This window comes from Leptidea sinapis, chromosome 32 (genome assembly GCF_905404315.1).
Source record: "Leptidea sinapis chromosome 32, ilLepSina1.1, whole genome shotgun sequence".
In the NCBI taxonomy this organism is placed as follows: domain Eukaryota; kingdom Metazoa; phylum Arthropoda; class Insecta; order Lepidoptera; family Pieridae; genus Leptidea; species Leptidea sinapis.
The window spans coordinates 6,794,744-6,822,121 of record NC_066296.1 but is presented as its reverse complement, the minus strand read 5'-3'; the positions used below and the strand labels follow the sequence as shown (position 1 = coordinate 6,822,121).

Below are 27,378 nucleotides of genomic sequence, written 5' to 3'. Positions count from 1 at the left end.
ATAGATGTTTTCTGTGAACCGCATTAAGATTTTCACACAAAAATAAAAAACAATGAATTTTTTAGAACTAAAACTCAAAATGTTTTTTTCATCAAACCCATACGTGTAAGGTATCTATGGATAGGTCTTCAAAAATGATATTGAGGTTCATCAATTATTTTTTTTGCAATGTAGGTATTTATTACCCCTTCAATACCCTAGGTTCTGAAAAAATGGTCCCTTTATTATGTAAAAATTACTGTATAAAATTAAAAACAAATCAAATCAAAGCCATGACCTACATAATAACCGATACGGAATTTTAACAAAAATAGGAAATGTATCATAATTATTTATTCCTACTTTTGTTTGTTATACCAATAACTACGTAGACTGAGTAAAGTCTACGCACCAACATGAAGTTTTTTTTAATTTGCCGCCTTTTGCTTAGCCAGACTATAGACTATATATATGTACGAGCGTACGGGTCATCTGGTGTTAAGTGATCACCGCCCCCCCCATTCTCTTGCAACAGCAAAGGAATCACAAGAGCGTTGCCAGCCGGTGTACGCGCTTTTTTTGAAGGTACCCATGTCGTATCGTCCTGGAAACACCGTACAAGGAAGTTCATTCTACAGCTTGGTTGTATGTGGAAGAAAGTTTACTGTGTCAAAAAACCGCACAGTGGAGGAACGTCACATAAGTATAACTATTCCATGTTTGTCCTCTTTGGCACTAGTGCTCGTTAGAGTAATATTGTTCTGTGTTTTAATGGCGCTTGAAGCCTCGAACATAGTGTTTAAATTCTCTTTGGTGGCGCTTTGTACGTGTGACAGCAGCAACACTATGCCTTAAAAAAATAGGTTTTTCAATTCTACAATTTTTCATCGTTGTTTGCAATTTTGCACTTTGATTTTAATTATTATTATTTATTGGAAACAATATGTTAATAATTAACGTACTTATTAAGTTCGTAGGCTGTTTTATTTAGTTTTATTACTTTTTTCGTATTACTTTTAACATCTTTATAAAAATATTGAATTTTAAAACCTTGTATTCAATTTTTCGATACACGTCTCTTATTTTGTTGTTTTTCTCGTATATTGTGAGGTGATTGTTGTGTAATAACTCATAATCTATGCAACTAATTAAAGTCTACAATAAAAGCCTTTATAATATCGCATTAACCACATTGATTTATATTTCAGGTTATTATCGACCTGTCAAGAAGACATTTTTTAGTCAAACTGTCTCCATAAATTCGCAAAATAGGCGACGAAAATCCCTTTAAGTTCTCCAATTTCTTGACGAGTCTACCACCAATTGTACGTATAAACTAAAAAGTGTACGTTGCTGTTTAATTACAAAAAAATGTCTTGAGATAAAGTGTATTTATTTTTTGTTATGGTTGATTTTGTAGAAGTTTTGTGATTACCATGGGAGTACTCGTCAATACAGGCGATTATCACTTTATAGTTTCTTCGACAAACGGTTCTTTTAGAGTTTTATTGAAGATTGTTTGATTGAATTTTATTCAATTATTGCTTAGCAATTAGCATTGAAAATAGCAATTGATTGTAATGTTAATAATCAGCAGTGTTAAAAGATTGTAAACAGAAAAGGTTAAATGGCTTAGAGTAGTTTTTTTTTATAAAACTTCAGTTGTTGCTCATTGAATGATAATGTATAAAAGAATTTTACTTTTCAATATTATTCATATTTAATAGCTATAGAGAAAAAAAATCAACTACAAAGTTGCATGCAAAAAAAAAAATATAAATGTCACATTTACCACAACTTGAGAAGATGTGTGAAAGCATTGCCCATTTTTAAACAATATTTACAGCTTCATATTTTACAATTTAATTAAAAAAATAATATTAATTATAAAAAAGAGTTAATTGATAATGATGCATCAATCCACAGATTATCTAAGCACTATCAACAGTATGAATATATAAGTATGAACTTAAAATAAATATAAAAGATCAGTTTTTCTTTATGGAAAGGAGGACAAATGGGGGCACAGGTCACCTGGTGCTAAGTGATCACCGCCACCCACATTATCTTGCAACACCAGAGGAATCACAGCCTTTAAGGAATTACACACATTTTTTGAAGCTTCATTCCACAGCTTTGTAGTACATGGTAGAAAGCTCCTTAATGTTTGTATCTAAGTATTAAGTACTTTTTATTTATTTTGTATAAAAGGATCATCCAGCCACCACAAGAAGCACCCATTGACCAACATGACACATGAACCCTTCCATCACCTCCCTCAACAATACTGAAGGGAAGGGAATGCCCCGACGATACCTTTATTATGCACTATATTGAGATGTATAGGTCATTATGAAAGTAGGAATTTGCTTTAGTTTGTGTTACATACTGAAGTTGTGTGCTTTTAAATAAAGCACTTTCAAAAAAGTCTTTTAAAAAAAGGATTAAAATGCATGTGTGTGTTTTTACATTAGATTTTGTGTGAAAGTTACATTTTTAATATTTTTGTTAACCTGATGTTTCAAGACCTTACCAGATCACATTTTTAGGGGGACTGCTAATGCATGCTTTCTATGAGGTAATAGTTGGTTTGAAATAATAAATCATTAATGAGTTTTATTGTTACATTGTAGGGTGGTAGAGCAATGCCTCGCTGTAGCAAGAGGATGCGTGGTACACCTGCTGAAATACTGCCAGGAACCACATCCCTGGAGGATAACCACCATCATAAGAGATCAAGGAATTCTAGGTAAGTACACATTTATTATTGTTTTCCAAAATAATAATTGAGATATGCTGGGTGTCATATATTTTGTACAATTTAAACACACTTGTATTAATTAATACCAGGGCTTTGATGTTATAACACTGTGAGGTACCAATGTGTTAGTATTAAAAGGTAACTTTTTGGTCTCTACATAACATAGGAAGTAGGTAATCTAGAATTTGAAATTTGAGCTTCTCATCTGTACATGTGGCTGCATTTAACTACTTATGAATTATGTTGCGGGTTGCATCTTTTTATTGGTTTGATTTAGATACTTGATTATTTCCAGTTTCAAGGGATTGTAGATGTTAGTATATTTCTATTTTCAATTTGGTTTATCAATGTATTGTTTAGAAACACACTGAACTGAAGAACAGTCTGAGACTGACAAAGAGATACCATAACTTTTCTTTTAAATGTACTGAATCCCATAAAATGATCAAATTTGTAAAATTTAATAATGTAAAAGACCTACAAGTGAGTTTGAATTGGCTGTTTAAGCAATTAGCCTCTTGATTCCGCCACTGTGTGTTACTTAACAAAATAATGGATATGATCACTGATACCAATCTCTTCATTCACTGACATGGTTAGATTTTACATAGACATTTTACTTCTTGAAGTATATATCAAAATTTTATTTATATATCCGTATTGAATACTCATTAATCATCATGCTAATCCCAGCAGAATGTTACATTTTTGTTTCATAGCAACATGTAAGTTGTTTATTTTTTGCCGCAAGATAAATTATAGAACTGGCAATAGTATCACATTATATTTTGTTTTTTGTATATTATCTGATATAAACAAGCTTGACCTAGGTGAACATTCAGAGTATGAAGTACTGTTAAAGTAAAATTTTAATGGATAGATTTATTGCAAATAATATTAATCTCTGTCTACCTCTCTGTAAGCCAGGTGTGATGATATTACGCAGAGTCAATCTTTTAACTTGTACAAACTTATTGATTTTAATTACCCGACTTATGTATGTGTTACTCTTGTTTTTTCTTTATATTATTCTTGTTTGTTCTTAATATTATAATTTTTTGTGATTATTTTTACTACAGTATCTCTAGATATTTTATTAATTATTGCAATTGTATATTGAGGGTATTTTAGGTATGGTACATTTAAGTTGGCCAATGTCATGATTTATGTTAGTTTATAATAATAATAATTATAAAACAAAAGCAAATGTAATATTAGCATGTCTGTCAAGATGAAACATGTGTCTACTTTTAAATTTATAAGAACATTAGCTGTTAATGTTTCTCGCAAATAAAGAACTTCGAATTTCAAAATCCAAACCAGAAGGTAGAGTTCCTTACTTAAGGGCCGCTTAGCTTTTTTTCTCTTCTCTCTTTATTGCACTTGAGGAGATCTGTTGTTAATTCCAACAATGAGCAAAACTTTTGCGCTGGGATTTTATCTTATACTTGTGAGTGACCCATTGGCCACATGCTTCAATTGTTGGTTTATTCAAAATGTGTTATCAAGCTAGTCCACACTATGTCTCCTTAGTCGGGGCAGTTTTTATTTACCCACACAAATTGCAGACACAATCCAAACACAAAAAAATACTTGAATATAAAAATAAGAATATCATCTCAGATGACATGATGATGAATCACTAAATCCAGTATTTTGCCTATACTATCCCACTTATACAAATTACTTATCATATATATGTATAATACTAGCTGACCCGACAGACGTTGTTCTGTATATAATAAATAAAATAATGTTTTTATATGATTTTGTCAATAATATATCATAACATCAAAAATTACTTCGTAAAATATGCACCCTGCTGTCGTAATGAAATTGTTTCACAGCAGAACTGTCAAACTGTGTGTCAATAAATTCTCTCATAGAAATTGTGTATGGACACATCAAAGGAAAAACAAATTTGTTGTTTTTATTAGCAGCATTTTCTTATTTATTCACTTTTTAAACATTCTCTGGACTTCCACAAATAATTCAAGACCAAAATCAGCCAAATCGGTCCAGCCGTTCTCGAGTTTTAGCCAGACTAACAAACAGCAATCCATTCTTATATATATATATATGATTATATGTCATATATATATATATATATATATATATATATTATGTGTCAATGTAGTTACAATTTTTCTTCAGTAGTACTTATGTTCCTACTGGCTCCATAAGATACATAAAAGTTTTAGTTTTAAAAGCAAAAATATATATACACTTTTGTATTAAAGACCCATACCATATTCAGACTTTATATTTTATTTAAAATTATTAAGAATTGAAAAAAAAATGATAAAATATTTATTTAAGTAACAATAATGGTCAATATGGAGCATAATTATTTAAGACTATAAAATATAGTATTACAAAATGAACAGGATGTGTGTGTGTGTGTGCTTGCGTGCGTGTGCGCATGTGTGTGAGTGCGCATGTGTGTTTGTCTGTCTGCATATGTGCGTGTGTGATGTGTGTGTTATTGTTACTTTCCGTAAGGCACTACTTATTGTATTATTAAGAAGGTATACTTCAAATATTAGTCTGTGTAGTTAAATAGATAAACAAAGACATTGTTAAATTTTATTATTCAACTGCATATTATTTAAAGCATTAGGCAGCAGATTATGATTGCTTTTATTATTGTAAGTTGAAATTTCTATTTTAAATGAGCACAATAAAAAAAACTTTCGCCGTCTTATCTCTCTCAGAGCGCCATTTTCAATCAATCAATATCTATTTTTTTTTCTCCTCTGATATTTTCTGCCATCTTGGCGATCTGTGCCTAGCACAGCCAATTTATTATCTCTTTGGTGGTTAATTTTTGTTGTGTACTTCATTTTTATAGTCAGTTCCATCAAACTAATCTACATGTTTGCTGACTATCCGGTGGTGAATCTATCAGCTAGGTTAGGAATGCTGTGTCTTTTCAGTCTATTGTATATGAAACTACCAGAGCCCTCCAATTGGGAAGCCAAATTATTTATATGGCATGATAGTCGCAGCTGGTACTTTATGCTGTAGTTGGTGATTTCCTCTTTCACAGTGTTCAGTTTTAGATCAAATCAAATCAAAACCGGTTTATTAAAGTGGGTCACGAAAATGACACTTATGAATGTCAAAAAAAAATATTTTTCTTATTGAATCTACCGCTACTTACTTACCGCTAATGAGAAGAAGTAGCAAGAAACTCATTGCCACTCTTTTATATCAAGATTTACAGATCATTTCAATTACAATATAATATGTAAAATGATGCAACAAACACACTCAAACGTCAAATAGTCAATGTCTTACACAAGTAAGTCAAAAAAAAATGGAAATTAATACAAAAGTTATTGAGTACAGTAGCTGCATCATCCTCATACACCATAAATCAATAAAGGTATTCTGTGACCATTTTATAAGCGATTATAAATAAATAAACATGTATATATCCATACATATATATATATATATATATATATATATATATATATATATACAAAAACTTTTAAGAATCTGAAACCGATTCTGATCGTTATCCCCAGTACATTAGCAACATGCTGATGCATCAGAATGCATGGGAATGTTACACATGTTTCGTAATGTTTTGCTTTGAAATTGTTGCAGTATATTTCTGCTGTTCAGAACATTGCTGTTTGTAATATTTAGTAAATAAATCTTTTTTATGAATATTTGTAAGCAACTGTACAATATTTCACACATTATTTCATATGTTTGACATGTTCATTTGTTTCAGATGGCAATCAAAATCAGAACACACAAGTTTTAGTTCAAAGAAATGTTTGACATGGTTCAAAGAGTACACAACGGCCGCAGAACCTGATCTCTTAGGTAATTAGATTAGACTGTCTGTTACCCGCGACTTCTTCCTCATTTACCAGTTTTAAATACTGCCACATGTATATACTAAACAATCATATATCTCTCATCGTTAAGGCAGATGTAGTAAGAAATTTTTACTTTCAACCATCATTTCTCCGACTTAAGTACACTCTACTTGTAACACTCACAAATAATGTGGCTTTCTATTTATTTATTTATTTATTATATATGGGCAAACCCTTTTTACAATATTAAAACTATGAAAATGATACAATATTTACTTAACTAACTAATAATAATATTTAACTAACTAATCAACACATCTTACTTTCTAATTATAAACAAACATGGTTTTAGTGTGTCTTGCCACAGATAGTAAACTAGTATTATATAAATCAATCCAGTTTATCTGGTTGTTCGTAGCTTCGCTGAGCCTAAAAATAGGAGAGTGATCATACACACCTGTTTTCAACAATTGAGTAGAAAACTAAGTGTCATTCTTTTTCAAGATTCTACTAGGAACAGAAAATTTTAATAAAGCTAAAAAGTTGACTACAATCAATATTACTTGATAAAATTTTAAATGTAAAAATATAATCACATCTCAGCCGAGCCGAATAAAGAGTACCGGGTATATTCATGACCTAGTGCATAAAACCATAATCGTGATTAGAGTACGACATAGGAGATCCAATTCGATAAACCACATATCTCAAGTAAACATGATAGCGTATCAACCTGATATTTTAAGTAAAGATTCCAAATTACTGAACCATGCATTTTGTTGGGATATATAAATGAATAATATAGCACTCTAAAACTAGCAATATTACTAAATTTTTTGGTTAATCTTTTAATAAAGTTTATTCTTCTTGTAGTGATCATTTTTATATAGACTATGTGATCATTAAATGAAAGTTTGCTGTCAAAAATTACCCCTAAGTCTTTAGTTGTTATTAACATTCGGTAAAGCAATGTTATGTATCGAATAGTGACTGGAAGAGTCTTGTTTCCTTCCGAATGAAATACAAAAACATTTATTGATATTGCATGAAAGCCCATTAAGGATGCACCAAGATTGAAAAGAATCAATATCAAGTTGTAAGAGTATTCGGTCATGGTCACTAGTGATTGCTATAAATATTTTCATATCATCCGCAAATAAAAAGAATTCACTTTACTTAATGCAAACATTAATGTCATTTATAAAAATCAAAAACAACAATGGACCTAGATGGGTACCTTGCGCGACACCTGAGATGACATGAATAATCGTTGATAAAAAGTTTTTAATATTCACATATTGAATGCGATTCGATAAGAATGATTCAAGCCATTTTAACAAACTTCCGGTAATACCATATCTCTCTAATTTTCTTATCAAGAGTTGAATATTAACTACATCAAAAGCTCTGCTTAAATTTGTGTATATGGCATCTACAATCAGATTCTTATTAATATTAGAAACTAAGTACTCAAGGTAGATACATAGGTTGGACATTGTTGACCCACCCGCCAAGAAACCATGTTGTTGAGGAATGATAAACTTGGATAAGTATTAGAGCAATTTATTATAAACCAATGAGTCGAAGATTTTTGCAATGACACTCAATTTACTAATTGGTAAATAATTATTAACATCTGACCTATCCCCACTTTTATATAAAGGAGTAACATACTGTTGCGTAGCAACCCTTCGAAGTATATGACGAGAGTTGTCAAACTTCAAGACATTGTTAATTTCAACAGCTCCTTCAGCAATACTCGTACCTCAGCGGAAAAGTGTTTACTTTAGACGCTGTAGACCCGGGTTCGATACACCTACCAGTGTATGGATTTTTTTGGGTTTTGTAAAGTTAAAGGAAATTTCTAGTAAGTTCAGGATCAAATCGAACAGAAAAAAAGGCATGGAAAATGTGTAAGCAGGATAAAAATAGTTAAAAGAATTTTCTAGTACAATTTAAATTTAAAGATGGAATGGGAGAATTATTTTGAAAATAGAACGGATCCGGGGGTATATAAGCCGTACTAAGCGTGGCCTACAGCAGTTCTAGTTCTGACTCGAAAGTGTAAAGAAGAAGAAGAAAAGAAGAAGCAGTGAAAAGTGGAAGTATTCCAAGAAGAAGAAGATAGAAGAGACTTAGTGTTCGGTGCGGTGTGACGCGTTGAAGGTACCGCCGCCCACAAGCATATAAAGACTCGTTCCTATAAGCGGAGTATTATTTCCAATCCCTGACCCACTCCCGTGTCAATACGAAAGTTTCCAAGCAGTAGGAAACTTGCCAATCTTAAGAGAGCTATTGAATAGCTTCGTCTATTGATAAAATTATTTTCCAAATTGGTTCTATAGATCCAGAGTTTAGTGCCTACAATCTCTCAAACTTTATCTGTTAATCTTAATTTATATAAATCCAGGTTCCTGATGTTTGTTTCCAGTGAACTCCTAAACTAATGAACGGATTTTAATTTACTTCGTGGAGTGTTGTTGAGTCCAACTTGAGAGATATCATAGTCGTTATTTAGATTTGGGACCCATAATTATTTTTATTTCCAATATTTGTTTTGTATGGACATATTTTCTAGTAGAGATTATTTATTGACAATTCATTATAACAACAGGGAGTTTGACCGGAAAATGTTAACAAATACAAAAACTTCATCAAGTTATATTAAGTATTCTATCCATCAAAAGCTATGAAAGGAAATATTGACACACTTTTATACAAATTATCTTGCCTCATACAAGGCATAGCCTGTACTATGGGTACAAGACAAAGATATATTTAATAAAATAGACTTACTTGAAGTTACTTAAATGCAACCAAACACCCATACCTCGGAAATCATTCATATTCATCACATAAATGTTTGCACCTACCGGGATTCGAACCCGGGACCTCTAGCTCAGTGGGCAGGGTCACTAACCACTGGGCTATATGGGGCGTGGATTATGAAATGATGCTATTATGATGTATCTTTCAGGACCGGAAGGTATGGAAAAGTTTTGTGAAGACCTCGGTGTGGACCCCGAGAATGTGGTGATGCTGGTCATTGCTTACAAAATGGGGGCCAAGCAAATGGGCTACTTTACACAAGAAGAATGGTTAAATGGTAAGAATAATTTATAACCAACTGTTGTTGACTTGAACATAATAAGTTTGATAAAATTAACTTGGGTCTCTCAAATAGTCAAATAGTCTAACTGCATAAGGAGTTTCCTTGTCAAAGAAAAAAAACTGTTAAAATGCCTTGTAATATGCTTAGATTGTATGTGTCGTAATAGTGAGAAATTATAAATTTATTTTAGCAAATAAAATCAAAAGGGATTATTATGATAACAAATTTTAATTACCATTGATAAGAAGTACTTATGATTGTCATAAGTTTATAACATTTTACCATTTACCACCACTTCAGAAAAGGATGAGCTTTAATTTTAATTTAAGAACAAGTGGCAAGAAAATCATTGCCAAGAGTGGCAAATTTCAGAGAGCTGAAATCAACATTTACACTTTTATTTTAATTACAATCCATGTAAAGTGGAAAAATACGCAAACATCGAATACTCACACGAGCAAGTTAAAAAATAAATATAAATGAAAAAAAAAATATTACATATTATCTCAATGAATAGGTGCTGTTTGATTTAAATAATACACTCAGTTTCAGAATCTGGGTTAGCCTGTTAGACATATACTGTCCTTTATTTTTTATAACAACATTAGTGGGGGTAGAAAGGACAAAAATTCCCAAAGTCAAAGTCAAATAAAGTTTATTCAATTAGGCTTAAACTAAGCGCTATTGAATCGTCACTACAAATAATTCTTTTAAATTACCGAATTTACCATAAGTTCATAAAAAGATGAGCTTGTGAGAAGAACATACAAGAACCTCAACGGGCACCTTTTTCAATTAAATATAGTATTTTACAATGTCTGTAATATATACATAACAAATTAGTTTGTAAGGTGCTGCCAATCCAATATGTATATGAATCGGGTTTAAATAATATCGAAAATTTCATAAAAAGTAATAAAGAATTAACTGTATAAATATAAATTATCATATATTGGATGCATCAACCTTAAGAGCTTGAATTCATTGTTTATTTAAGGATGCTTCGTAAACACGATGGTCGTGATTATTGTTACAATTAGTAATTGCATCCAGCAAATACAATGATTTATTAACTATTAGCTGACCCAGCAAACGTTGTATTGCCATATAAATTACCTAATAAGAAAAAAATAAATAAAAGTTTTGGGGTATATAAAATAGACGACGACCGATTATCAGACCAACCAAACATTAAATCGTACATAAAATCTACCAATTATAGGTAGCTAAAATTAAGTTTTCTTTTTACCTCCGGAGAAAGTTCGAACGATGTAAAGATTCTAATTAGTTATTCATTTTAAACTATTCTTTCGATTTGATTTCTGAACGACGGTGGACACAACAAAGGAACAACAAAATTGTTGTTTTTATTTAATTCCGAACATTTTCATATTTATTCACCTTTTAAACCTTCTCTAGACTTCCACAAATAATTCAAGACCAAAATTATCCAAATCGATCCAGCCGTTCTCGAGTTTTAGCGAGACTAACGAACAGCAATTCATTTTGATATATATAGATAACAGGTCGATCTGGCACCACAAGCAGCACCCGTTTAGTGAGGGTAGAAACAAAAAACCCGGGTCGTGTCTTGACTTCATTTTTCTAATAATAATGGAATAATTTACTGTTTTTCAGGATTAACAGAACTACAATGTGACAGTGCACACAAATTGCAAAACAAATTAGAATATTTACGTAGCCTACTCAATGACCCACAAATATTTAAGGCTATCTACAGATATTCATATGACTTTGCTAGGGTGAGTAGACAGTTTTTTTTAATCCAAATATTAATATTTACTTATATTTAATGACTAATAAGATGGCCTGCATGGGTACAACATTCATAAGCACTTAGATCATTAATATGTCTAGATCAGTTTCTTAACCTTATTTTGCTCACCGCCCACTTTGAGAATATGTTTTTTTCTAGAGTATTTTCGTGTATTTTTTTGACTTTTTAGACTATATTTTTTAATCTACCCACGCCCCATCTGCGCCATCTCAATGCCCCCTAATTTTCTCTGGGTCTTCTAACCGAAACAGTTCTGGTCCCCGAAAGTCTCAAACGCTCACAAGGGGGCGTTATCGCCCACGTTGAGAACCTATGGTCTAGATGGACGAACTACTAGTTTTAATTTAGTTTTTAATCTTCGAAAATATTCATTTAAATTACATTTGTAAAGGGCCATATTGATCTATATTAGGTGCACAATTAATTTGATAAGGTTTATATAGTACTGTACGGCGTACTGATGTGATCCTTGCAACACGACGATAGAAAGTTCATTCTTCGATTTGTTGCGGAAGAAATTGATATTAGAAAAGCAGTCATCTAGAAAATAAAATTAAATCTTCTCGTCCCAAATACCACAGTGTCTGAAGACGAAGGTTTTCAACCAGTGCGTGTTGCCAGTGATGACTTACGGTAGGCAGATGTGGTCGCTAACTATGGGCCTTATAAGAAAGCTCATGGTCCCTCAGAGGGCAATGGAGAGGGCTATGCTCGGAGTTTCCCTGCGAGATCGAATCAGAAATGAGGAGCTCCGCAGGATAACCAAAGTCACCGACATAGCCCAATTACGGATAGATGGCCGTTGGGGCAGTAAAGTCCTCGAATGGCACCACGTACCGAAAGCACGCACGAAAAACGCAGTGCTGGTAGGCCCCCCACAAGATGGACCGACGATCTGGTCAATATCGCCGAAATACGTTGGATGAAAGCAGCGAAGGACCGATCGTCGTGAAAATCTTTGGGGGAGGCGTTTGTCCAGCAGTGGACGTTTCCGGCTGATATGATGATGAAATGCCTTTTATGCTTTGTACAGAATGCCGGCTAGATTATAAGTACCACATCGGCGTCTTTTTCTGCCGTCAAGCAGTAATTATGTCTCAGGGTGACGAGCGCAGTTGTAGTGCCACTTAGTATATTTGGTTTTTTTTTCAAGAATCCTGAGCGGCACTGCATTGTAATTGGCAGGGCGTAATTACCATCAGCTGAACGCCCTGCTCGTCTCGTCCCTTATTTTCATTAATAAAAAAAATGCCCAGACATCTAGAAAGGATGATGGTATAGCAGCACAGACATGACCAAATAGATGCCGCGAGTGTATGTTCTTCGCGAGTCAAAAAGAGGACAAAAAGAGGAGAAATGCTCTTCCTTTGACGCTTTTATTATGATTTTTAATAAATACTTTGCCGATTTTAGTAATAAGCAATACCGACTATTGATGTACTGAAAACGTACAACTAATGATGAGGTGAGTGGCTAAACGTTAGGCTCGATGCACTGGCATTTTTAACGACGTCACAGTAGGTACAAAAAAAGGGCACGCTTTTCATACAGACGCGAGGGATTTGCGTTATCTACTTGGATCTCTGTCTGTGTATAGCAGTGTTTGTGTGTGTTCAGGATAAGGAGCAACGGTCTCTGGACACGAGTACGGCTCGCGCGCTACTGGGCGTCCTTCTGCCGCGGTGGTCGCTGCGGGCTGCGCTGTGCCGCTTCCTGTCTGGTGACGCGCGCGAGGACCCCACCAACAACACCACCACAAGCTCCCCAACCTCCGCACCGGTAACCCCGGCCCGCAGGTTTGTGACATTTTCTGTTGCTTATATATATACAGTCGAACCTGGATAAGCGAGAACTGGATAAGTGAGAAAACTCTATAAATGAGAGTAATAGCCAGGACCCGTCGTTTTAAGCTCCCAAAACCTCTATTAGCGAGAAACAAAAACCTCTGTAAGAGAGAGTCGTTTTTCCCTCATGGACCTCCGTAAGTGAGACTGCTGCTTATCTATACCTCTATAAGCGACAGTCGAGCTTTATTTCTTTATATTGTTTAGGAGGAACTATAGCTACAATAAAAATACATACATACATAAAAGATACACACGTACAGTAACAAATGACAAAACAAATTTATTATCTGCTATTTTATGACTCATTCTTAACTTTCGTGGAACTTTCTACCATTGTTTTTGTATTGTTTTCTCGCATTCTTTTCGAATGGACACGTGTGCCTGTGTACCTTGAGACTTACTCAGTTATGTACCTGCATTAGCGAGAAACTCGGGTTAGTGAGAAACCTCTATAAGCGAGAATGAGATTGTGCTCCCTTGAACTCACGCTTATCCAGGTTCGACTGTATATCCTACGAATATCTTTCCTTTCTTGGCGTGCGTCCGTGCAGAATCGCTATGCCAACTTAGAAGGTCATGGAAGGTCTTCCATGATCGGCAAGTGCCCCCGCGCCGCAGTATGTCGTAGATCGGCGCCATTTTTATTAGGATGATCTGAGAGAATATATAAGAAAACTATTGAAACAAGCTATAAGATAATACCATGCAAAATAAACTATCTTATAGACAAAATGAGAGTCAGGACTTGGTCCGGGCGTAGTGTGCTGAACGGCACTTCCGATTTTGGTGTATACGATAGATCTAGTGCCAAATGGCACTTCCCGATTTTGGCTGACAGGCTTGCCCTGCATGTTTCAGTATGACTCCTTTTTTATGTTTTTTTTTTTATGATAATAAGGTAACTAAAATAAGTTTTTAAGGTAACCTTTAGTTGCGAAAACAACGGACAACTACTAGTTTAGTATATTTTGTTTTTTCTATTGTTATACAATATTTTGTTGTAAATCGCAATGTAGAACGTACGTTCTTTAGTGCTGTACAGCACTACACTCAAACCAATGTGGTTTATGGAGTGCTATTGTATTGTATTTTACTTTATCTACTAACCCATACTTCAAATCCTCTATTAAAGATTCTAAAACAGCTTATTGCCAACATTAAAACATCCAATGTCCTAGTAACCATACATCATCCAAACGAGTATTGTAATGAAATGCAGTACAAAATTATATCATCCGTTTTCATAATAACACTCCTTTGGATGATATTATGGTTACTAGGACTGGCTTTTTTAATGTTTGCAGTAAGCTGTTTCAGAATCTTTTATAGTGGATTCATATTATGGGTGTAGATAAATTCTTGTATGCAACTGTTGATAATTAGGTATTAAAACACCATGTGATACTATTATTAAACCAACATTCGTGTTTTAATACCCCTTATTACACAACATCTGCATAAATAAGTATTATGTTGCTGCAATAAATATCCTACTAATGTTATAAATGTGAAAGTTTGTATGTCTGGATGTATGTTTCTACTTCTTTAACGCAAAAACTACTGAATGGATTTTGATGAAACTTTACAATAATATAGCTTACACACAAGAATAACACATTGGCTATAATTTATAAAAATATTGTGTGAATTATCCACAATGTAAAAGAAGTGTGAAGTAAGTAGAAAAGAAATCTGCAATCTGCAAGCTATTAATAATCTCTGGATCTTCTGAAACGATTTTAAATTTTTTCTTACCTATAGAAAGTCACATTTTGTATGAGTGCTTTATGCTTTATTATATTAACTCGAAAATGTTGTCAAAAGTTGAATTTTATGTTTTAAGAAATTGTATTATGAGCAGGGGCGTGCATTGGTTTTCCAGCGCGGTAGGCACTCGAAGTCCAAATAGTCGATAATTTGCAATTAATATTTAAAAAAAATTAGTTCCTGTTATAAGGATAAATATAAGTTCACTTACCAACATTTTTCTGCCGTTCTGTCAGATTGATCGTGTTTTTTTAAGCAAGATTTGTCAAATTATGCAAGTCACCGTAACTAGTATCATTTCACACAGTTTGGGTTGTAGAATAATAATAAACAGCAGGGGAAGGAGAACAATAAATTGGAATGGCGGCATCCAGCTAGCCAAGTGTATTTTTCGTAATACTTGGTATTGAATTATCTCATAATTTTACCTTTTTCTTGAGTTTAAACTAATATTTTTGCATCTATACTAATATTATAAAGCTGCAGTTTGTTTGTTTGTTTGTTTGAACGCGCTAATGTCTGGTACTACTGGTCCGATTTGAATGATTCTTTCAGTGTTGGGTAGTCCATTTATCGAGGAAGGCTATAGGCTATGTTTTTTTTCAAAATTAGGGATCCGTAATAAAATTGCTATTTTATAACACAAGGTGTAAAATCGAAAACCTATTTTTGCGTGCGCTGCAAAAACTATTGACAATAGAACAAAATGATGTACAATATATATATAGGCAATATTTTATTACTTATAAAACTATCGCGTGAATTATACTTTATATGGCAAAACAACGTTTGCCGGGTCAGCTAGTTGGTCTATAAAGAGAAACAATTTTTATTTTATGTTACGCCAGGGTTTCCTTGACCAGGGTCCACCATGAAGAAATACAACACTAAGAATTTCTCAGTTTATTGAAGCACAACTGCTAGTATAGAATATATGAACTGTCTTTACATAAAACAACCGCTTTTATAGCTTCCGTACAATAGATGAAACAGAGTAGATACAACTTCTTTTAAAACACAAATACAATTAGGTATTGTAAAATAATTCCTAAATACAGCTCAATAAATGTATTAGTGAATTTATATAACTTCAAATGATTTATATAATATTTGGTCATTTAATTTGAACAAACATTACGAAATAAGAAAATGGCGCTGCAAGCAAGTTTCGAAATACAATTAAGAAAGACTTATTGCATAAAATAATAAAGTTTGATACAGAATAACGATATTAATTAATTGAATACAAATTAATTTGAACATTTACACATTCAATTAAGTATTTTAACAATAAATGAAACATCAAACAGTTAAAACAGTGTCTATTAAATTAGTTAGACACTTAATAAATAACAGTTTTATGTTTACAAATAGCTATTTGTATTTAAATCTTATATATTTCAGATATAATATATTCATTTTAACGATAAACAAAAACATAAATATCAATAGTTGCAAACAATTGACGGTAGGTGGCGATTTGCGCCCATAGATATAAACCTAATTTATGTAAACAAATCGTATTTTCGCCACAATCCCGACACTGGAATTCCTCCATAATATTTTAATTCCTTACTAGTCACCTATTTTAAACACAAAACACACAGCAACTTCTTTTTTTGTCCCAATACAAACACTAATTAACAATACACAAATGAAAACAAATAACTAATGTAATTAGCTTAATAGTTCACGCCCGTGATATAAAGTTAACGAAAACACAACAACTAAAAAAATGGCGCTGTCATTGTTGTTATTGAATACTATAAAGTTATTTCCGGAAATGTTATATTTTATATCTCACAATCATGAATCACGTCATGTGCGATGTCGACACTCTTATGGAAGCGCAATAAGGTTTAAACTCGGACACTAAGAGAACGAGACACGTCATAATAATTACGCATAAATCATAATGTAGGTATAATTTATTTCGTTGGTTTAATTCGTGACAGCTGCGGTTGTCATTTCGAAGTGTCATAAGCTTGCCTACCCCGGATGTGTTAGAGATATCAAATTGCGATGGTCATATTTAAGAACGATATACATAGTAATTGTATATTTTTTGCCGTGATCGTATTACCTTTACTAATAAATTTTGTTTTAGAAATTGAACGTATTCTACTAGCCTTCAGTAAGCATTATTGGAATTGCCTACTTTAGATATTTAGTATATCGCGTAACGAAAAACTTACTGGTTGGGGGTTCAATAGAAGTTCGATTATAGAATAAAAGAACTAAATTTATCTGATTTATCTTGGAGTCTAGTGTAGGTATTTTATTTAGACTCCAAATATGGTAGGTAGGATATGCCTATTGGCATATATGGAATGCACGCCTCTGATTATGGGGGATATTTTTGGTGTTCTATTACTATTTATTTGATGGCATAAGTAACTGTAACGTCGCGACAGAACATGCACTATCTAATGTGCGTGTAGTCCCAAATTTTGCATGTTTTTTCTGCTTAGAAAAAAAACATTATTTTTCTCCTCCTTTAGAATTATTTTTGATGTCATTTCTCATAGTACTACCGCTTTGGAAACAAATGGCGCTTTGAGAGAGAAGAGACGCCAGAAAATCTTATTTACTTAGTTTGTGAGTCTCCCACACAAACACTCATTTGATGCCATACTAATAATAGGCCGGGTGATCACCTACCCCTTTATATACTTGCGGGCTCGTCGCTTTGATGGGATAAGTTTAAAATTGACTTAAGATTCTATTTTATTTACAAAGAATACCAAGCCCTTAATGTTGCCAATTGCGCCATTGTGCGTGACTGCCCGTCTTCTTACTCCAACCAGCCCAGGTCGTCCCAGGAGCCAAGCAGTCTTTTAAAATTTCTGCATTCCATAAGCACTTGGTCTGGCTTTGTTCTCTGCCTTCATGCATCCTCTGCACAAAGGGCTGTCTGTTACACCTATGGTAGATCCTTTTCCAGGGACAGTGACCAGGGACAACACCTACTTTTTTACATATTTTGTCCCTGTGTAGTCTCATCAGGTTGCGGGCGAGAACCTCTTTGAGGGCGCCGGTCTTCTAATGGGAAGGAATTATGTGGTAAGTGCTTAGTTGTCGGGCAAGTCAGTAGTATTCCAAAGCACTGATAAAGGCATTCAATAACAGAAACGCGAATGAAGCCCCCTATCATTGAGCAGGAAAAACCTATGCAAAAAAGGTGACAGTGCCTAACTGGGCACTGTCGCCTAAATATGCACCTCAGTGTGGTCGGAATAAAAAACGAAAGAACTTGCAGATTTTGCCTTAAGGCCGATCAAACGCCTCTTCATCTCCTCTGCAATTGCGGCCCACTAATGCATAAGCGTAACACCATCCTTGGCGACTATACCCTACTCCCAGATGCTGTTTGTAATACTCGCGTCAAGAAGATACTGCGGTTTGTAAATGCGGCAGGGCTTGACGACGAGCTATAAGTATGAGTGGCATACACAATAGTTCAATTCTGGATGCGGTGTTACTAGGACTCATTCTTCTTCTTCGTCGGATTACGCTTGACAGAGCAGTCGTGGTCGCGTCGAACGAGGAACGATTCTACGCCAGTTACCCTGGCTGTTGCTTCTCTGGCACATGTGTTGAGAGGAGCGTTGATTAGGACTTTGAGCTGGTCTGTCCAGGGCATAGGAAAGCATCGTCTTGACCTACTGCCGTTGACCCTTCCCGGAACAACAAGTCTCTCTATTGCAAGCTCTCCACGTCGCGTGATGGAGGAATCATTAGGACTAGCCAATTAGCCACCCTTTGCAGATAATAATAATAAGTCAGTGGTATGTCGTACTGCAGGTACCGCGTGGTGAACCGCGACCAGTGGTGCAACATTCTGGAGTTCAGTCGCACCGTGGATGTCCACCTCGCCAACTACGACGCCGACGGAGCATGTGAGTACCTCCCCTATACCACCGACCAGCAGCCGATCGCGATGGTTGTGCATTGTACATTTTTTTATGACAAGATGGGACGAGACGAGCAGGACGTTCAGCTGGTGGTAATTGATACACCCTGCCCATTATAATGCGGTGCTGCCGCTCAGGATTCTTGACAAACCCAAAAATTCTGAGCGGCACTTCTACAATTGCGCTTGTCACCTTGAGACATTAGTTTCGTTAATGCTTAGATATTACTGGCTCACGGCAGAAAAAGGTGCCGTTGTGGTACCCATAATGTAGCCGGCATCCTGTGCAAAGGAGCCTCCCACTGTCCATGCTTACTGTTCACCAGCGGCTGATAGCTGTGGTCCATGCCTCTACTCATTACGAACGGGAACTGCTTGTGGTGACTTGGTCGATCTATTATCATGACTTGAACTTTTTTGCAATCACAAATATTTTTTTTTTTTTTATGTAATTCCAATGGCTAATATCACTATATATTATAAAACAAACTCCTCCGTCTGTCTGTCTGTCTGTTCGCGATAAACTCAAAAACTACTCCATCGTCATTCATGCTGTTTTCACCAATGGATAGCGTGGTTCTTGAGAAAGGTTTTTAGTATATAATTTAAGTTTTTATATATATTAACGATAATTGTTGGAGGTGTCGAAAAAAATAAGCCGTCTGGGGGCTTTTACCGAAAACGCTGTCTAAATAAAACCTTTGAGATATAACGAAATAATTTATGGTGGAATTGTGTATCTTATATAGGTCTACAAAAAGTCCGCGATGACATATGTCTATCTTTTAAGGATAAGGTACTATCTCGGTAACGTAAAAGCTGTTTACACAAATACTAGACCTTATTAATTGAAATGAGTTAGATATTTTACTCTTTCACACCATATAATCCCTCCCCTCTCACCGTCTTGCCTATTACAAGCTAGGAACGGTAGTTGAAGGGTGTAATCATTCAGAAATACGATTTAGTTAAATTCTTAACTAATTAAATAAGATTACACATTTCCAATGCCTTTTGAGAACATTCTTTTTCTTTTGACAGAAAAGCGTTTGTCGGGTCGGCTAGTCTACTATATAAAATTCTCATGTCGCGGTGCTTGTAGTTAAACTCCTTCAAATCATGGGGATGATTATGAAATCATAATCATGTCAGCATTAAAAAATACATACAACATCAAATTTTCAACCATCTACGATCAACAGTTACATTTGTATCGCGATTTTAATATCGGCAATACAACGTTTGCTGGGTCAGCTAGTAATTCTATAAATACTTAGATAATAACTGATAGCCAATTTCAGGCTCTTGGTATACCTAGAAGGTCACCAGTTGATCAACGACCAACAGTACGGCTTTCGCCATGGTCGGGCGGCGGCTATCGAAAGCAAGGGGGAAGGCCTGGCTGTTAGCCTGGACATAGAGAGGCACAAGGCGCTTCTCTCAAATCTTCCATCATTTGGGCTTCCCGAGAGTTTATGCAAGTGGACCTCCAGCTTCCTCACTGGGCGCAGCATACTGGTCTTGTCGATGGTTATTGCTTGAACCCGAACCCCGTGAACGCTGGAGTGCTCCAAGGCTGTGTGCTATCTCCTACACTGTTTCTTCTGCATATCAATGATATGTTGGACACCGCCAACATACAATGCTATGCAGACGATAGCATTGGTGATGCCGTATACACGGGCCATGCAGGTCTCTCTCGGGAAATCGTCAACTAGTGCCGTGAGAAACTTGCGTCTGTATCGAGTCGTCTCTTGAGAAGGTCGCGGAATGAGGTAAATTGAACCTTGTCCAATTTAACCCCCAGAAGATTTATTAAGTATTCGCACAACTATATTGTGTATTATATGTTGAACTAAGAATTTTTATGATGATCTCACTAATAGGTATTAAAATGTATAGTTTGTCAAGACCTGTATGTTGTTGTTGGCAGGGCCCGTGATGCTAGACGAGTTCGTAGAGTGGCTGCGGAACGAGCGTGGGGACTGGGCCATGTCGCACAGCTGAGGCCCACACAAGGTACGGTAGGGTGCGAGCCCTAAATCAACACTTTTCAAATTAACCTTGAAAGGAAAATATAGAACACCTTAACCAGGATTACGATCTTGTACTATCGACAAATTTTTTGAAGTGAAAACTTCTTTACCGTCGTTGAGCACTTTTTTTGGGATGGGTATAAAATGTTAAACTCGCGTCAGGACACGTGGCCTGATCGAAAATTCGTAAGACAGTCGTTGAAATTATGGATGAAACTTAAATTAATTATAGTTCAACTTAATGATGATAATGTCATTGGACCAGTGGTTGAATCATTCTGATTGCGAAGCCGAAACACCGCGAGGTCGGAATCGAATCTCAGCCGTGAAATATTTTTACAGTTTAACTATTTGGTTATTAAGCTCTGTCATTTGCGAAGACTTTCGCTAAGGCGATAGTTATACTTGTATTTCTTGGTTCAAGTTTTCACTTCTGGTGGCACTCCCGAAGTGCAACCCGTTTTTCATGACAGTAAGGAATGAGACGAGCAGGACATTCAGCTGATGGTAATTAATATGCCCTGCGCATAACAATGCAGTGCCGCTCAGGATTCTTGAAAAACCCAAAAATTCTGAGCGGCACTACAATCGCGCTCGTCACCTTGAGACATAAGATGTTAAGTCTCACTAGCTACGTCGCCCTTAAGACCGAAACAAAATAATACTTACACATTACTGCTTCACGGCAGAAATAGGCGCCATTGTGGTACCCGAAATCTAGGAAGTCTCCTATGCAAAGGAGCCTCCCACTGGTGAATATATACTGTTATAAAAGTTATATTTTATTGTAGCTAATTCTAGTAGGCTTCATAAGATACATAATAGCTTTAAGGGTAAATGTATACACTTCTATAATAAAGTCCCAGCCACTGTTCAGGCATTATCTATAAATAAATTTAAATGTTTTATAAAAAAATGGCTCTGTCGTAAATCCTATTACTCCACTGCTGAATATCTAATTGATCGGACAGCCTGGGACTAAATTGTGATTATTTTATCGCGATAGAAATGACTGTACAATATTGTATATTTTTATTGAAAAGAGCGCAAAAAAAGAATGCTGGGAGAGTTTCTTGCGCCGCTTCTTCTCTCTCAGATTGCCATTTGTTACCGAAGCGGTAGTAGTATCTTGTAGTTATTAGAAATGACATCAAAAAGAATTCTAGAGGAATCAATTTTGATAAAATAAATGCCTTTTATGCCTTTTATACATTTGCAGGAGGAAGCTGAGTTAGGCACGGGATCGCGCGCATTTCGGCTCTAGATATAAGCTTCTTGTATATTGTTTAGCTCGTATCTATATATATTGTGATCTATTCGTACTAAACATGATACGACATTACCCGATCAATTGTACCTGTGGTGTAGATAATATAACATTGATTTACCACTTCTGATTCAAAAGGTTTTTTTGTATGACAATATTGCCAAAGAGATAATTTCTTTACGCGAGTGTTACACATTTAAATAAAACACTTTTAAAGGATTAAAACGCGTGTAATTGTAACTGTGTTTTTACATTAGATTTTTGCGTAAAAGTTACATTTTTATTTTAGTTAGCACGACCTTTCCAGATCTCGTTTTCAGGGGGACTGCAGATGAAATGAGTTAAATATAGTATTTGTCATAGATGTCATTATGAGGCTTAGCGCCGTTTATTGCCTCGGAGGTGGTATTTGCTGTAGACAGATGGTTATTGGCAAAATTTACTGACAGTGTCCTCTTCTTTTTTGGCATGTGTAGTTTTTTTTTATTTTTTGCCTCATACAAATAATTTAAATTTTCTTTAGTGTTAATTCCGCCAATATTTGTTTTTAACTTGATGTATAATTTCGCCTGTTCAGCTTTTAATTAAAAAATTTTAATTAAAATTTATTGAATTAGGCGTTAATTTAGAAAAACAAATATTGACGGAATAAACACTAAAGAAAACTTAAATTATTTGTATAATTATGGATTTCCGCAAAGTAACGCCTAATTCAATAAATTATCTTTGACTCATTTTATCTGCAGTCCCCCTGAAAACGAGATCTGTAAAGGTCTTGAAACGTCGGGTTTACTAATATAAAATTGTAACTTTTACGCAAAAACCGAATGTATAAAAACAGTCACAATAACACGCGTTTTAATCCCTTAAAGGTGTTTTATTTAAAAGCCAAAGAGATGTTGAATTCTTTATTAAAGTACAGATTGCCTATAATCTAAATGAGTTTGATTGAATAAGTATCCATACCACAGGTTATTAAAATAATTGAACGATTATAAAATTTTCCATTTTATATAATTTCACTTAAGGGGTTCGGTGAATCAATAGAAATGATAAGTTTCCTCATCAGAGTGTATTTTAATTGTGTTCGCTCGTAATACTCCCGCAACAAACGTGTTAGATGAGTAATAATTTATTATCGCCCACCGAAACTTTGTTACGTACAGTACAATTACGTTATCTAAATTAGTCGCTTTCAATGGATATAATTTTGAACAAGAAGCGTTGTTTCTTAGATTAAAGATTGGTCTCCGCTGCGCTCCAACTGATAACGCACAACCTGAGAACAATAGCTTTTTTATTACAGCAACTATTAGATGCTTGTGTGCGTGGCATCTTGACACTCAATGGCATCTTTCAAATTTTGTAACATACGCTTCGTGTTATTTTACATTGAAATTAATAAAATACAAAATACTTACTGATGATATGCGATCCCAGTGTCTCTTTCTATTTCTTGTAGTATTATTTTACCAAGCGCTACTCCGCAACCCGGCATTATACTTTCAATTATTACCAAAGTTTAACAGAACATGCGACTGCGGTATATAGTTCGAGCGCAGCGGAGACTTAATCTAAGCGTTGTTAAATAAATTTTTTTTTTTTTTCGATATTAAATTGAGATATTATATCACGTGTCAGTATCGAAACAATCATCACAGCGTGCTACTAGTAAAATGCCAGCTCATTGTGTAATGCGGTCGCGAACCGGGGACATTTTCGGTCAGTGACCCCATCTCTTCCTATCTCTATCGCTTTCGTACAGTTGTATAGTGTTACTGCTCACACATCCGATGTCCGACATTATTCCTTATCTGCGACCGTGTTACATGGCTGCGTTAGTCCATAGACTTGGAATACACTAGCGTACAGATGACTTGACAGCCCATAGCGTGACCAATTTTTATTTTTCAGTGTGTGCGTCAGTTTGGGGTTTAATAATCAATATACTAAGCAACGTTTTCACCAATGAGACTTCAAACTGAGTTTAATTAAACTCAGTTTTACGGTTACGAGTTCAAATGCCAGTCTTGATCTCGAAGCGAGTTTATCAACGCCTTTTGAACGTGTTGATTGAGTTACAAGTCATAAACAATAGAATGTATCTCAAATACCTGACAAAACTGTCATCGATAAGTATGAACAAAATCAAAATAGTTAAATATCAATATGGCTTATCGCAGACGACAGACTATCCGTGACCCACTTTTTAGTCTGTAATAATAAAACATATGTAATTATATATAGTAACGCATACGACGCGCAAAAAGTCTGACACACAAAAAAATATACACACACAATGATACATCTTTGGCAGAGTTACATGATTGATGATATAGTTTTAGAACTGAATGTTTAATATGAAACAGATCCTTTAATAATCTTTCTGAAAGAGTAGGATGAACCTAAAATTCTCTTTCTTCTTCTTTTTTTATATCTCAAGTACGAGATAATACACCGCAATCTCTGTATTTTCATTGTGTGTACATCCCTACAGTTCTGCCGACAGAATGACCGAAAGGGTACGACGTTGTGTGCGTTGAGTCTGTGAAATATCTTCCACAGACATTTTGCGCGCAATGCAGACTTTATGTGTGCCGCATACTCGATAGTACAAAGAGTGTGTCATCTGCGATAGACCTATTTTTTTACTATAACGACAGTGACAGCTCTTGAATGCGACTTAATCGTACAAAATTCGGCGGTCAGCATTTAAACGCGCTTATGCTTTTTTTTATGGAAATAAGAGACGCGACGCGCAGGACGATTACAATGCAGTGCCACTCAGGTTTCTTGAAAAACCCCAAAAATTCTGAGCGGCACTACAACTGCGCTCGTTACCTTGAGACATAAGATTTTAAGTCTCATTTGCCCAGTAATTTCACTAGCTACGGCGCCATTCAGACCGAAACACAGTACTTACACATTACTGCTTCACGGTAGAAATAGGCGCCGTTGTGGTACCCATAATCTAGCCGACATCCTGTGCAACGGAGCCTCCCACTGGTAAAGGAGCCTCCCGCTGGTAAAATAGCTGGCTATAACTGCGTTTAGGCAGTATTGGTGAAATCAGAATTGAATCTGTATACACGTTTACTAGCGTGAGTTTAGTTCAAAGTGTCCTACTTCAATGGTGAAATCGGGGTTTTAAGGAGCTAATGAAAAGCGTGGATCACTGCTTACGTCTTGTCTATCAAAATCGGTTACAAAAACAATAGATTTCTCTTTTTGAGCTCTCCTTTTCTATCTTGCGTATCTCCGTTATAGATAAACTACTTCTTTTTCGCACTCTTGGTTTGTCTATAGTCTATACGCTATTAAATTGTAAGTCTATGGGCTCAATCAATGCACTCAATATTATAAGAATGTAACAGGTGGAATTTATTATCGCCAAAATTTAAGTTTACGATTAATGTTAAGTGTTTCTATCAAGTTCTGTTTAAATCTCGCCTGGGATATTAATTTAAAATAAGCTCAGCACTTCTAAGAATATTTAATTTACAATCTCACATGTGACAATATATGACTTAATACACAGGATATACTTATATTGTAATATACAGGATGTCCTAAAAGCATTTCAAGCGGGCAATATTTAGTTTTATGTTTAGTTTTAATGTTTAGTGTAAAAATTGAGGCGGTATCTAAAATAAAAATATGTTTTAAATGATACAACTTAAAGACCTTAAAGGAGGTAAATATTTTAAAGAACTAGCAGTTTTAAATAAGCCACTATAAGACTCGCAAACAAAAGATAAATTACGTTGCAGTTTTGATGATGTGTCATACTTTTTTTTTATAAATTTCATTTAAATATAATTTCTTATATTTTTCGTCACAACTTTACTAGAATATATTATATTACGACTTAATTTAAATAGCAATAAAAAAGTGAAAAATATTGCAATCTTTTGTTAACACTAGTATTAACATTTAAATTTGAAATTACCATGTTGAATTAAATTTCAGTTTTTATTTGATTGGATCTTTTTCACTGACTTATTATAATGGGATTTCACCTTAAAGACCCACTAATAATTCTTCGAGTATTGCAAGACAACATCTGACGAAAAGGTGATTTTCCTTAAAATAATTTAAATTAAATGTAGCACCTTCGAATAAACTAAAGAAAAAAATACAAAGTCTGAAGTCATGTTTGAATTTTTACGTACTTAGTCATTTAATAGTTTCTGTGGTCGGTCACTACTTACATGGTGTTCGTCACTTTTATGAGTGTTTTTATTTAAAATAATAATGTAAACTATAAGAAGAATCTTTCAATCCCACTTCTGTACTCAAAAGTGTCTTTCAGTCCCACTTCTGTAATCAGAAGTGGGTTAATCAAAATTACTATCCTCGTACGAAAAAATTAAGGCTTAAATAGATTATTCTCTGGTTCAGTTTGTGTTTTTTCTATAAGTTAAGATACTTTGGATAATGGGATGGTTAATCGTTATTGCCACCACCTCAATATGTCTTCAATATTCAATTTGCTTTGAATGTGACGCAATAATGTTTTCAGCTGTGCTTCAAATAATATTTTTGTTTATGTGGATGGTATCATCCGTTTTGAATAAAGTTCCAAAAATCAGACTAAAGGTTTCGTTTAACTTAGGTTAAGGTGTAGATATCGTTTTGTAAGCATGTAGTTAGTATATTCAAATTGTATTGAGGAATGTAAGATACGGTTACGAAATTCTCTGATGTTGTTTAGGCCCCCCACGTGAAGCGAGACGAATAAATCATTTCAAAGTTTGCATTTTGTTTATTTTATTGATATTCACCATTTATTACCATCCAGTTGCTATAGTTATAGCTATTGTGAAATATGAATTTAAATCTAATATTATTTCATACAAACTTACGCTCGTTTGGCCACTCTCTAAAGTTAGAGACTTTAGAGAGAGGCCATAAAGTGTTCCTCTCCTTCATTCTCTGTGCGGTGTTTCCAGGATGATATGACATGGCTACCTTCAAAGTGCGTACACATTTCTTAAAGAATGGAAACGCTCCTAAGTTTGTTCTGGCGTTGCAGGAAAATGTGGGCGGCGGTGATCACTTA

The 27,378-nt window shown here is 34.7% G+C and overlaps 1 protein-coding gene across 3 annotated transcripts; it reads left to right on the top strand.

Moving 5' to 3' along the window:
• The first annotated feature begins 801 nt into the window (after window positions 1-801).
• On the top strand, window positions 802-27,071 carry LOC126974473 (DCN1-like protein 5). Of its 3 annotated transcripts, none has more exons than XM_050821983.1 (10): window positions 802-948; window positions 1,188-1,304; window positions 2,613-2,728; window positions 6,486-6,580; window positions 9,554-9,682; window positions 11,327-11,451; window positions 13,104-13,282; window positions 18,905-18,999; window positions 20,947-21,032; window positions 22,269-27,071. In XM_050821983.1, the coding sequence occupies exons 3-9, from the start codon at window positions 2,625-2,627 to the stop codon at window positions 21,018-21,020; spliced, it is 801 nt and encodes a 266-aa protein (XP_050677940.1). In that variant the 5' UTR covers window positions 802-948; window positions 1,188-1,304; window positions 2,613-2,624; the 3' UTR covers window positions 21,021-21,032; window positions 22,269-27,071. The 3 variants fall into 3 exon arrangements, with proteins under 3 accessions (XP_050677940.1, XP_050677942.1, XP_050677941.1); XM_050821985.1 differs by having other exon boundaries at window positions 944-1,089; XM_050821984.1 differs by lacking the exon at window positions 802-948 and having other exon boundaries at window positions 1,099-1,304.
• Window positions 27,072-27,378: the final 307 nt, after the last annotated feature.